The sequence below is a fragment of the Daucus carota genome, chromosome 1 (assembly GCF_001625215.2).
Source record: "Daucus carota subsp. sativus chromosome 1, DH1 v3.0, whole genome shotgun sequence".
Lineage (NCBI taxonomy): Eukaryota > Viridiplantae > Streptophyta > Magnoliopsida > Apiales > Apiaceae > Daucus > Daucus carota.
In genome coordinates, this window is record NC_030381.2 from 5,446,759 (window position 1) to 5,460,134 (window position 13,376).

Genomic DNA, 13,376 nt, shown 5'->3' on the forward strand with positions numbered 1-13,376 from the left:
CTCCTTGTAACCCATGACACTCCTCAAACCAAACGAGCCCAACGATCAATTCCGAACGGTGAATGTATTATGGTCACGGATAGGGGTGGCAATCGTTTCGTTTCGTTTCGTGTATTTTAGTGTTTCGTGTACTCAAAGGTGAAACCTGTATCCGCCCGTTATTAATTTCGTGTACCTAATTTGAAACCCGTATCCATTTCGAATCGTTTCGTGTATATTTCGTGTACTTTTCGTGTATATTATATATAAAAATATTAATATATTTTTTAATCAAAAAATAGATTTAATATATATTTTCCTTTATAAATTTATTAAATGTGAATGATATATATTATACTTGTATACAATTCTTTATAAATTTGTTAATGTATCTACAATATATATCCACACATACATATAAATATATACTTTATACTCAATTATATATTTAATATATCATTACATATATATAATAAATATAATCTACAAATATTTCGTGTACTTTCGTGTATTTCGTGTATCCCAAATGAAAACCCATATCCGACACAAAATCTATCGTGTAATTTTGTGTTCGTGTACTTTTGTGTTTCGTGTATCGAAAATCAAAACCAGTATCCATTTTTTTTATGTCGTTTTGTTTCGTGTTAGCGTGTTACGTGTCAAATTGCCAGGCCTAGTCACGGATCGCATCTTCTGATTTGTAGACTGTATAATGACTATCGCTCCCCACGAAAACCTCCCCACTTTTTCTTCATTTTCACTCCATTAATCTACTTTGTGACACTTATTCACTCTCGTTCTCCACTTGCTAATCTTCATACTTCTATTAACCTCTATATATTTTACAATCCAAGTGGACCTACAATTATAATTCTTGTAGTATCCAAGCAATAGTACTGATATATCATAATTCATAGCATGAAGCTTAATGGGAGAAAACAGAGTGGTGCAGCTGCAGGAGGTTTATCAGCAGCAGCACAAGTATCACCATGCGCAGCCTGCAAGCTTCTTCGGAGAAAATGTGCAGCTGGGGACTGTGTATTTGCTCCACACTTTCCCCCGGATGATCCTTCGAAATTTGCCAATGTTCATAAGGTCTTTGGTGCTAGTAATGTCAACAAAATGTTACAGGTATGTCGATGATGTACACAGTCTTACCCTTATTTTTCGTTACAAGACTGGTTCTGTAAGTAGAATCCTCCTGAATAATTACTCTCTCGGTCCTCCTGAATTGGATATATCGGGAGACCGGACGCGGAGACACGAAACGTAGAGAGAAAGAAAAAATCTTAAAAACAAGTTATGAAACCATAATTCATGTGATCATTTAAATACGTGCCGAGCAGTGAAGATATAATATACAAAATAAATAGGACGAAAGGAGTAAAATTTAAGAAATTTGGTCAAAATTCCTTGAATTTCGAGATATGTGTGACATGTCTGGTCATGTTGTGACAGAACTGACTGTTGTGGCACCTGTTTTTGTATTTTGTGAGTAGATCACAGTGTCAGATATATGTTTATGCAATTCCAAATTTCTCAATTCATTTCATAAAAATTATCAATTATTTTACTTGATCATCGTACCTGGTACACAAAACTCCCGCGAGGTTATAGAGAAGGTCCAATGCACCGTTGATATACTTATTTATCGGTAATTTACTTGGTAAAATCTAAATTCATAGCATTTTGGATTGCAGGAGGTGCCTGAGCATCAAAGAGGAGACGCAGTGAGTAGCATGGTGTACGAAGCAAATGCCAGGGTCCGAGACCCAGTTTACGGCTGTGTTGGGGCCATTTCATGTCTACAACAACAAATTGACACATTACAGACTCAGTTAGCCATAGCTCAGGCACAAGTATTGCACCTCCGTGTTCATGTAGCGGCTACAGCAGGTCAAGCCCTTTGCGCATCAACTTGTGGATCACCTATGACATCAAAGATAACAATGAGCAACCAGACCAAACCTAATTCTAACATGAGTATGGTTGTAGACCAGGGCAGCCTCGGAGATTTCACTTGGTCATGTTAATTTTTAACTAGCTAACTAGATAAACTTTATTATGAATCTGTAATCAAACCCACTGGCCACTGTGACTACATTGGACTAAGAGGTGTTTTAGTTATCAACAATACTTGTCATCATTGTATGTTATTGTAATATATTATTAGTTGGTACTTATGTACATAGTGACTCCTGTTACTTCTCTTGTTTCATGTCTGATCATAAATTATGCAGTGGAGTCGTGGAAGATTAGATGGACTAAAATACCAGTAGACTGAATCCCCGGAGAATGTCTAGTGGTGAATCAGTTGTTAACGTCAAAACCTGACTTATTCACTTAAAGCGGATTCTGCAGGGAAATACCAGTAGACTTAATCCCCGGAGAATGTCTATTAGTGAATCAGTTGTTAACGTCAAAACCTGAATTATTCACTTAAAAGCGGATTCTGCAGGGCACCCCGTGTTAAAATCCTAACAGTATACCAAAAGAGTAAACTGAGAAGCAACCAAAATCGAATTCAAGTCTTTGCTTAAGTTTAATGCCACAGATAGTGCGCCTGCCCTGCGCGCCTGCCTCTTAAAGCCACCATTAAAGAGATTAGGACCCTGAGGCCCGGGTTTTGAATGTGTTGCTGCGTAAACAAACAACCAAACTTATAATTTATAACAGAATTAAAGAATATGACAGGAAAGTTGTTATGTGCATTATATGGTCAAACTGCTACTAATCGATATTGACAACAAATACTGATGATCACATATTAATTTCGTGCAGTTGGTGTAATTATCTCAATCAAGTCTTCTGCTTCAGTATAAATCTCAATTAATGGAAATTTATGGACTGCAAAATATCAGCACTCAATTTCCTTTGTGTTGGGTCTAGTAGGGTGGTCCACACCCGGGGTTTACTTCTAAAGCTTCCCCGTCAAAAGAAAAGAAAAAAAGAACTCAAAGCAACTGAAGGTGAGTTCATAACTCCAGGTTTTTCGTTACTCTAATAGTATATCATATGGGGAAGGAGAAACTGCCTCTTCGCCATCAGAGACGAGAAGAAGGCAAGACAAAAGGAGATCATCGCCTGTATCCGCTTAGCAGGGCTGTTGCTGCCTACTGAGCTTTCATAGAAACTGAATTATTCATCTAGACTGATTTATTCCGCTAAAGTAGTAGGTGGGAGTCTTGTGTACTGGGATATACAACGTGTTTAGTAAACATATATGGACGATGTTATATGAAAAGGCGCAACAGAGTCACAAATATGTAATAAAACAGTCTTAATATTTCATAAATCACTAACAAGACTTTTACAAATGCCTCTCCTCTAAAATAAATCCACTAACCCTATAACAACTTATAAGCATTCCAAGCTTCTTCAAATTAGTATATCTGCAATACACTCTCACACTCTTGTTATAATTATACACTCATTCAAGCCCAAACCAACCAAAAACCTTTTTACCTATCCCTAGCATTAAACTCAACTAAGCACAGCACAATCTCGGATAATTTTTATCACGAGTGGCAAAGCAAACACAACCAGAATCACTCGGCTTAGCTGAGCTCGAGTCACAAGCTAAATAAAGAAGCTAATCATTAATAATAGTCGCCTAATTAATTAGAAGACAAGGTTGATGACGACGTTGCAGATGAAGTTCTTGGTGATCCACCAGACGCGTGTTTTAACACCACAGTTGGGAGGATACTCGTCTTTCTCCTCTCGTGCTCCTGAACTAATTCTCCGGAAAATAACTCCAGTTTCTCCAGATTAGTCTTTTGAACCAACTTTTTCCCCTTGAACAACACTGATTCTACACTCTTTTGTCTCAACATTTGATCAATTGATGCCAATACCTTGTCATTCTTGTCCCCTTTTGAGCTACCGACACCATTAGTGGCTTGTATGCGAACATAATCACTTGACCTACACTCTCCAAATGCCATGGATACAGCTTGATCAACCTACACATTAGAAAAACAACCATAAGATTTTGTAAATCATAGAAAGTTAAAAAAAAAATTCCAACCATTTCTTAAAAATTCTCAAGCACACATGTATCCGTGTATCCGCTCAGACAATTGAGTGTCGATTCGTGGTTATTGTTGTATTTGTACTTTGACACAATTTATACTGATGTGTGACATATAATTTGTACCTAAAAATAGAATCTAAACAATTTGAAGTCGAACACAATAATATTAGTCATTTGTCTGTCTGTCGCGTCATTTGAGCAAAGAATTGGATTAAAATTTGGTATGCATAACATAACTCTACATATATACGAAAAACAGGGTAAGTAGAAAAATTTACCATGTCCGAAACTCCTTCTCCGGCTATCTTGACAAATGCTGTCGGCAAAGCGGATAATTTTCCGACAAGACCGGGACATGATTCACCATTGCCCAAAGACACAACCAACAAGTCCTCAACTCCATTACAAAACGGAAATTCTTGCTTGTTATTAAGCACATGAGTGATGGCCGCGGACGTCGGATTGTTCATCGCAATTTCTCCGCCGATTGCCGTGATCATTGTTTTCCGATCAATTGATTTCATCTCAACTGCCACGTGGCCAGCTGACGTGGCAGCACACACATCCTTGATCATGAAATCGTAGCCGTCGGTTTCGAAAGCATCAGCGCGGGAAAAAACGAAAGGCGCACCACTTGTCAGATCATAACAAGGGATCAAAACAGCCTTCAACGTGTCTTTTAAAGTCAACTCGCCGAACCTCTTGCCGAACACATTCTCCGGTGACCGGAAAAACCGCCGGAACCCTCCTGCCGCCGGCGACCTGAAAATTTTCCGGCGGTTCTCGACAACGAAATTCAAAGCTTCCGTCGCCGTGAAAATGGGTCTTCCGTCTTTTCCGGCGGTGAACAAAAGCGCGGCGAGAACGCCGCCGGCGCCGGAGCCAGCAACGACATCGAAAAAATCGGCAATTCTCGCATTTGGGTCACCAGATTTCTCCCGGAGACATGATTCTAGATGGACTAAAGCCTTCCCGGAAAGCACACCATCGGTAGCACCCCCGCCGTCAATAGCCAAAACTCTCACTTTCCCGGTAATGTGCTTGCCGGATTTGAGCTGTTCCAGCGGCAAAGCTTGGTGTTTGGCAGAAAATAATTGTGGGTCATTCACATATTCTCCGAACAAAAACTTATTTTCAAGAATCGAGAAGATCTCGGAAGTGAGCTTGTCGAGCTCACAGTTAGTGTCGAGGATAGTAGCAGCCATTAGTGGTAGAAGATAAATGTGTGTTTGTGTGATGACTTGTTCACTTGCATGCAAGTGTGAAGTTAAAGAAAAAGAGGAGGGAAGTGAGTGATGATGAGGAGATGAAGAAGAGTGGGAGTGGAGTTATATAGTGTGAGAAAAGTGGAGGGAGGGATGAGAGAGCATGCGGATAGTGATTGACTCAATACATTGGGTGAATGGGGATTTGGGGGAGTAGATGAGTAACGTTACGTGTATGAATTTGTGAAATTGTAGCATAGAATCTCCATGAGTTAATTACATTTTGTAACTCCTAAATTTGCTCCGAACGCGGTTTATTACCTGAACTTTAAAACGTGACAATATACACTCTAAACTTAACATTCTCGTGCAAGTCGTAAACCTTAGTCACTGTTCCGTTCAAATATGCCGTAAACTTTAACTGTTTGAAAGGTAATACTGTATATATTAGTTTCTAACAGTTACTTTACTTGACCCTTCATTTCTCAATACACAGAACGATGTAAAAAAAATTAAAATAATTTTTAAAATATGTATCTAGATTTAGAATCTGAAAATTTATTTTTTTTACATAAATGATATAAATTATTTTAAAATTTTAAAATAAATACATATTTTAAAAATTATTTTAGTTTTTTTTACATCGTTCTGTGTGTTCATAAATAATTTCAAAATATATTACATAAACTTTGAGGGGTCACAGGGGTAAATTAGCTGTTAAAAACTAATATACAATTGTACCTCTCAAACAGTTAACGTTAACGGCAAATTTGGACGGAATAGTGACTCGGGGTTACAACTTGCACGGGAATGTTAAATTTAGGGTGCATGTTGCCACGTTTTAAAGTTCAGGTACTAAACTGCGTTTGGAGCAAACCTAGGAGTTACAAAGTGTAATTAACTCAATCTCCATGAGTCTACGTCGTAATGGTTTGTTAAATTAGACCTACATGATAGTATTACGTAAATTTGTTGAATTTATAAGATATCGTGCTCAACTATCTTGACCGACGATAATTTAAAAATAATATGTAATTAATTTTTAGATTTTTTTAAAAGAATGTATCACTTCAATATGATATGATAATAAATGATGGCTAATTTTTCGTAAGATTTCTTATATATTTGTAGAGGTTGACAAATATAGTTGTTAGAGCCAAAGTTCTGCCGGATGCCAAAGCCTGAATATGACCTGAAACAGAGAAGAATGCGAGGGTTTGTCCCCCCGATTCACCTCCGGTGTGAGAATAAGTTAGTGGCTCTAGGAAGGGTTTAGAGAACTGCAAGCGAGTATGTAAAAGGGTATGTATGAATGTGTATAAAATTGTGAATGTCCATTATCCTCGATTTACCTTCTTTATATAGGGGGGAGATGAACCTGAGCTTTATAACGTTCCCGCCCGATGCGGGAGGGAAATGATGGTGAGTAAAGGAGGCGGGATTCCCTCGCTCGACCGTTGCAGTAGTAACGTTGGAGTTTAAATGATGGGCTGGACCTGCTTTGGGCCGTAGTGAAATGGGCCGAAAGGCTTATAACCCAACATGTCCCCAGGCTTCAGTCGGGTTGCAAACGCGGCCGAAGTCTGAGTTTGTTTCGACCGACCGATCGGACGAGGTGTTAGGCTGGGAGATCGACAGCTGCTTCGGTATGATTTCAAACGTTTGATCCTGCCGACGCGTGGTGCCGCTTGAATGTTTCTTGGGCTGGATGACGTTACCTCGAGATGTGCGTTAAATCTGGGCCGTGCATTCCAAAGGGTGCATTAAATGAGGCGCGCCTTTTCATAATTTGTTTATAAATACAAATTATTACTCGGTTTCTTTTCATATCTCCAACATCTCCTCATTTTCTTTGCAACTCCCCGCTCTCTCAGACTCCTACTCTCCAGCAACCGGCGACGGTCCCAGCTCCGGCGTATTTCCACCGTTTTCTTCCCGTTCTTTCTTCAACGAGTAAGTTCTTCTTCCGTTCTTATCGATTTCTTTTATTGTCTTTGTAGAAGGTTGTTAGATATCATGGTTTCTTTGTATTGTATTTTCCGGCGAGTAGTTTTCTTTTGCTGTTTGTCTACATTGTGCTGGTTGTCGTAGATTAGAATTGTATTTTCCGGCGGTTCCCAGTTTTTCAACTTAGGTCTTGCCGCCGCTTCCCCCTCCGTTTTGCTACTTTTATTTGTACTTTAATTTCTGTCGAGTCTTGAATGTTGGTTGATTTGTTGCTTGGGTTGGCTCTCTAGGGTTAGGTCTGGTTAAGTCACGTTGGCCCGACCCGATTCGGCCCTCTGTACTCGGGCTTACTTCTTTTTCTTCTTTTTCTTTCTTTCCGAGTACAAGGCTTATGTTTGCCTTCTCTCGTTTGCAGGCAAATGGATCGGTCGGGCGACATAGTCGGGACATCGTACTCGGCCGCGGATCACTTTAGCGATGTGCTGAAGTTTCCCATGGCCAACTTTCCTTCCTTACTGACCGAAGCGGATCTGAAGTCGTTTCGGATAAAGTACCAGATACATCGGTCGTGGGATATTTACCCGGCCGTAGGGAGCGATTGTATCTACCAAACACCTGAGTCAGAAGAAGGACACAGGTGTGTGGGCATCTCCGAAAACGCCTTCAAGTGCGGCTTTCGGCTCCCGATGCTTCCCCTGTTGAAGAAACTTCTGAAGCAGACGGGGATCGCCTTAGGCCAATTGGACCCGAACGGATTTACGTACATAAACGTATTCCAGCATCGGTGTCTGATGGCTGGCGTGTCTCCTCGGCCAGCTCTCTTCTGGAATCATCATGATTTCAAGAAAAATGCCAAGAGCAATGGCTTTTATACCATCGGCCGCAAGACCGGCCGACCGAATTGGTGCGAAACCAACTCGAGCAACAAGGGTACCCACGAACGGTGGTTCTACCTAGGGGGTCACTCGATCCACAAGTTCTCTGTGTGGAGGGAGGTAGACCCCTCTATCATCACCACTCCCCCTCTGGCCGGTAAGGACCTGGAGGACTTTGAGAAATTGAACAAAGTCCAGGAGCCGAACCGGATTCTGCTGTCGACCAGTCGGGAGAAGGAGTGGCTCTTCACTCTTTGGGGTAGTGACGGTAGTCCTTCTATTTCTTCTATGCTTTTCCCTCGATAGTTGATTACTTGATTTATACCTGTTTGTTGTTTTAACACTGTCTTTTTTGTGCAGTGTCTTCCCGAACCGAAGCCCTGAAGAGGAAGACGGCGAAGGCCATGGCGGCCAAGAAGGAGGCCGAGGCAAAGGCCCGCGGCGAGACAACGGTTGGTGCCATAGTCCAGGCGGATGTGGCGAAGGAGAAGACCCCGGAGGTCGGTCACCCGGAAGGAGGGATCGAGAAGGCCTCTTCGGTCGAAGAAGTTCCTGCCCCCGAGGTGGCTAGGAAGAGGACAAGGCCGGACGGTTCGTCTGAGGTTCGGCCTTATGTTCCTGAATGGTCGGTCTTGTCGACCGATTCGATAGCGATCCTGGCTCCCGACCGGATCAAGGACGTTTCTGGAGATCTCTGCAGGTCCCAGATTCTTCCGGCCGATAGGGGAACCTATGAGTCGGCCACGGCGCTGCAAGCTTGTGAGCAGCTCATGTGCTTCCTTTCGTTGCACTACGCCATAAGTGCTCATATGCAACGCCCAATAGTGTTGCCTTATACCCCAAATGGTGTTGCCTTAGGCCCGAAATCGAGATATGCAACACTTTCTGAGCGTTGCATATGCGAGCCTTGCCTTTGACCTATAAGGCAACGCTTATGGCTATGTAATGCAACACCGAAAATGTATTGCCTTATACCTATAATGCAACACCACTGTTTTGTAAAGGCAACATCTACTGGTGTTGCCCCTTAAGGTGGACACATTGCAGAGGTGGGTCCCACTTCATCTGCCACGTCAGCTGGGTCCCACTTGCCACATCAGCTGGGTCCACTTGCCACGTCATTGATGCGTTACTTTCCACTTCATGGATGGGTCCCACATGATCCAAATATTTAAAAAATAATTAGTGGGTCCCACATATCTTTTGCAACACCATATATTTCAATATGCAACACTAGGTTATTTATATTTGCAACATTGACAAAAGTAAAATGCAACACTTTCCATAAAATTTTGACAATATCTGTCTTGTACATTCATAAATCCATTCCTAACGAAGCAAGTAAACAACAAAATAACCTAGTCTCAAATCTACATAAATCACTTCTCAATGTCGTATGCTCATTGTAGATACTATATCACTACTGAGCAGCATTGCCTTGGAAAAGACCCTCCCTGATTTGTGAGGCTATGTCTTTCACTACACCAGGTCCATGTGGGACAAAAAAGGCAGATGACTTTGAGGATGCACCCTTTCACTTCTGAAGCAAAGTACCCTTTTTCCCTTGTCAAGCTTTGCTAGGATACTGAAAATAAGACAATGTTAGTAACTCATCTTGATTGTAATTTGTAATCAAGAATCATTATCAAAAGAAACCCACCTTCTTAAAAAGAACAATTCTCAACTCAAAGCTTTGGTTCTTAGCAGAAATGTTTGGAAAAAAAAAAGATGTAAATGTCTGGCTACGAAAGATGGACCAGACAAAGAGTATCAGATTTTTACTTTTTTAATTGAAATTTGATGTGTGACATGGCCTTTGCAGTATTATCATTAAACTAGAATAGACATATAGCCAGTGCCCAGTATATATTAGGAAGGCAAAAACATCTTGTTTTTTTAGTTTTCAAATTAAATAAAGTTTAAGAATATAGATTATAATGAGAAATTTCAACAGAGATCTTCCCAAATCAGCAGTAGGATTTAAGATCCGAAATTTTAATTCAACAAGAAATGTAATAACAGATTTTTACACACTGCACCTTTTTATAATACAATTTGTCTAATAATCAATAATTATGACATCTAGCATTTGAAACTATAACTAGCTGCAGCCAGAGAGCTCAGAAAGAAATGGGCTTCATAATATAGGCATCTAAAGCTCTTCATATGTACTAGGTGATATTAAGGATTATAACTTAACCAGCATCCCATCAAGTGTATCTCAATTTAGACAAGATTAAATAAAAAAAATATTTCAGAGTACTAAAATAACTGGCCGTAAGATCTATCTTCAGAGTTGTCAGACTTACTTGATATATTTCTTGTTATTTTTGATTTTGTGTTAGTCTTCCCGGGATGATGCATGGTAGATGAGGCAGTGATATATGCATAATTGTCTAATTGCAAAAGCCCCTGAAATCTAAAAACTTAGGCCGAGTATAGTAAACAGAATTGAACCTATGATCTGCATAATAACAAAATGCCTAAGTAAGAACACTTTTGGCAGAACACTTGACATGTTATAACAATCCGCCAAGCAATGAGAAGAATAACTTCTTACTCGTAAATATTATATCTCTCACCTAATGCAGGTCTGGTGATGGTGAGACTTCATACAATGCACTGCGGTACCAATTTGTTGCAGCCTCATTTCCTGGTTAACTTCCTAACACTTAAAATGGCTTTATCAACCATTATATATTACCTTTCCTTGATAATTGAGATTTTCAAAATTTACATAAATATTTTAATTAACTAATTTATTTTTATGAACTCTACTCTTACATAATGAGTACCAATAGTGTCGCATCTAGGATATCTGTTACATTTGTTTTTTGTGTTGGAAAAAGTTGATACATAAATATAATTGGCAATCTGGCACTAGCTACTCAATTAATATCATATTTGACCTAGAAAACACATACCTTCTTCCTGCCAGTATGGATACATATCTTGTGCAGCATCAAATTCTACCTGATTTATCTTTGCAACATGATTATATATCAGAACTGAAGTTTGAAAATGAAAACCCACTATCGAATACTTTCAATAGGATATGAGCCAGTTGACAGAAGGAAAATGTTTCCTCTGTGCCAACTTTTTGTCTAAACCCCAAAAGGCTTTCAAATAAAATTTGAAATCAATATAAACCAAGATAAAAAATATAAGACCACGCGGCATAGAATATTGCAAAAACTCTCATTATTCAGTATAATTAAAACAACTAAGATCCTCTCTAGTAGAGTTGCCAACCATTGACAGATCATCATATATATTATATATATTTTAGCAACTTAATTCATACCTGAAGGATGCAGAGTGTGGCCGATGTAACAGGGTCAGAAAAATCTCCTCCTGGAGGTACAACAGCACCAACGTTGCTGAGTGTGGCAGATGTTTCAGAAACTTTGCACAAGACCACTTTTCAAGCCACTCCCCATACTAAAACTAGTGACTTGAGTACACTATACTGGCTCCATTTTACAAGAATCAGTCGCTGACTTCCTCCAACTAATCCAAAATCGACCACATAAAAAAAAAAAAAACAACATAGATGAGGATGTGAAAGCAAGAAACACGGCCCTAAACAACCATAATAAAGACTCTGTTAGATAAATAATAATAAACTTAACAAATCTTTATTCATAACAAAAAAAACACACAGATAGAAGAGGGAAAGAGTGATGACCACCTAAGCAGTTGTGCACAGATTGGAGATATTAGCAGCAAAATGAAATCCACGATTAGAGTTTTTAACACACATTAGCAATCCCTCTCTCAGACCTCTGAAAAAAAAGTAACAATACTAAATAAAGCAATTGAACTCTCTCACTGATTCAAACCCAAAAATCTTAATTCGCAGCGGTCAATTGAGAAAACACTAATTACATAGTCACTAGGCAAATTACATGTAACACCCAACCTAGCTCATATCAACCAAAAAATACAAATCTGTATCTTAATTAAAAAATAGGAATTACCATCCTGAAGAACAGAGAACTTGAACTGAGAACCAAAACCCCAACCGAAAAGTGATGTTGAAAACCAAAATCCCTAAATCGAGAACACTAAAAACTTAATTGCAGATGCCCAACTCCCCAAATCGAGAACTGAGATGTTGTGATGGAGATGTGATGTTGAGAACTGAGCAAAAATCCCCAAATCGAGAACACCAAAACCCTAATTTGACCTGTGAGGTCAAGACTGTGAGGTGAGATGTTGAAATGGAGGTCGCGATTGTGAGGTGAGAGAGGTGAGAAAGTTGAGAGAGGTGAGAGTGTTTGTGAGGTCACGACTGGATGGTGAGTTCAGGAAATGGAGGTCGCGACTGAGGTGAGTGGTGAGAGCGGCCAGATTGTTTGCCTGAGAGGTGTAGGTGTTTGTTTAAAATGTGTGTGTTTGAAATTTCACTGGGCGGAGTTTTACCCGCTTAACATTTCACCATCTGATATGAATTACTCCCTCCGTCTCATTTTAACTGCTTTTGACTTTTTTACACGTATTTTAAGGTGTTAAAAAAATCACATCTAAACATAATTATTGTTTATAAAATTTATATCAAATAAAAGTTTAGAATCTAAACTTTTATTTGATATAAGAATTAAATCTTTTTATTGAGCGTAGATACTATTTTTTTACACCTCAATATACGTGTCAAATAGTCAAACATCAGTTAAAATGGGACGGAGGGAGTATAAATTATAAATTATATATATTTAATTTTAGGTTTTTAATTTAAATTATAAATGATCTATACGTGAGAAATACTTACTTCTACTTAAATTATATATTATATATTAATATAATAAGTCAAATATTATACTTTTTTTTTTGTTAAGTTTTTATGTAAGAAATATCAGAATATAAATATCTATGTACGATACTTGATTATATATATAATTTTTCTAATTATATAAAAAAAAATTTAACTTTAATGCAACACTAGTGTTGCATGATATTGCACCTCGCAACACTATTGTGGCGGCGCAACACAACATACATGTCTAATGCAATACTGTCTAAGGGAGTGTTGCATAAGATCACTAGGACAGAGCTAACGAAACACTAGGAGTGCAACACTTTACAAAACGCGTTGCATATGAGCACTTATGGTGTAGTGTTGGTAAGTATATTATTATTCTCTGCCCCTTTATTTTATAGGCTTCGGACGTGATTTTAACTTGTCTAGTTTTGTGCAGGCTTCTCCCTGGGCGGCGGCAGTGACTGATAAAGTCCAGGACATGCAGAAGCAGATGGCCGGGGTCAACGCCCTCACTATCAGGGCCAATCTTGCTGAAGACACCCTGGCGGCTTTAAAGACCGAGCTGGATGCCG

The 13,376-nt window shown here is 39.2% G+C and overlaps 2 protein-coding genes across 2 annotated transcripts; one reads left to right on the forward strand and one right to left on the reverse strand.

The window, feature by feature from the left end:
- Positions 1–702: 702 nt before the first annotated feature.
- Positions 703–2,166, forward strand: LOC108205390 (LOB domain-containing protein 4). Its single transcript, XM_017375333.2, has 2 exons — positions 703–1,110; positions 1,680–2,166. The coding sequence occupies exons 1-2, from the start codon at positions 898–900 to the stop codon at positions 2,010–2,012; spliced, it is 546 nt and encodes a 181-aa protein (XP_017230822.1). The 5' UTR covers positions 703–897; the 3' UTR covers positions 2,013–2,166.
- A 1,078-nt stretch (positions 2,167–3,244) lies between these two features.
- On the reverse strand, positions 3,245–5,371 carry LOC108205389 (patatin-like protein 7). Its single transcript, XM_017375332.2, has 2 exons — positions 4,294–5,371; positions 3,245–3,944 (listed from the first exon to the last, which is right to left on the reverse strand). Exons 1-2 carry the CDS (start codon positions 5,218–5,220, stop codon positions 3,597–3,599), a joined length of 1,275 nt encoding a protein of 424 aa, XP_017230821.1. The 5' UTR covers positions 5,221–5,371; the 3' UTR covers positions 3,245–3,596.
- Positions 5,372–13,376: the final 8,005 nt, after the last annotated feature.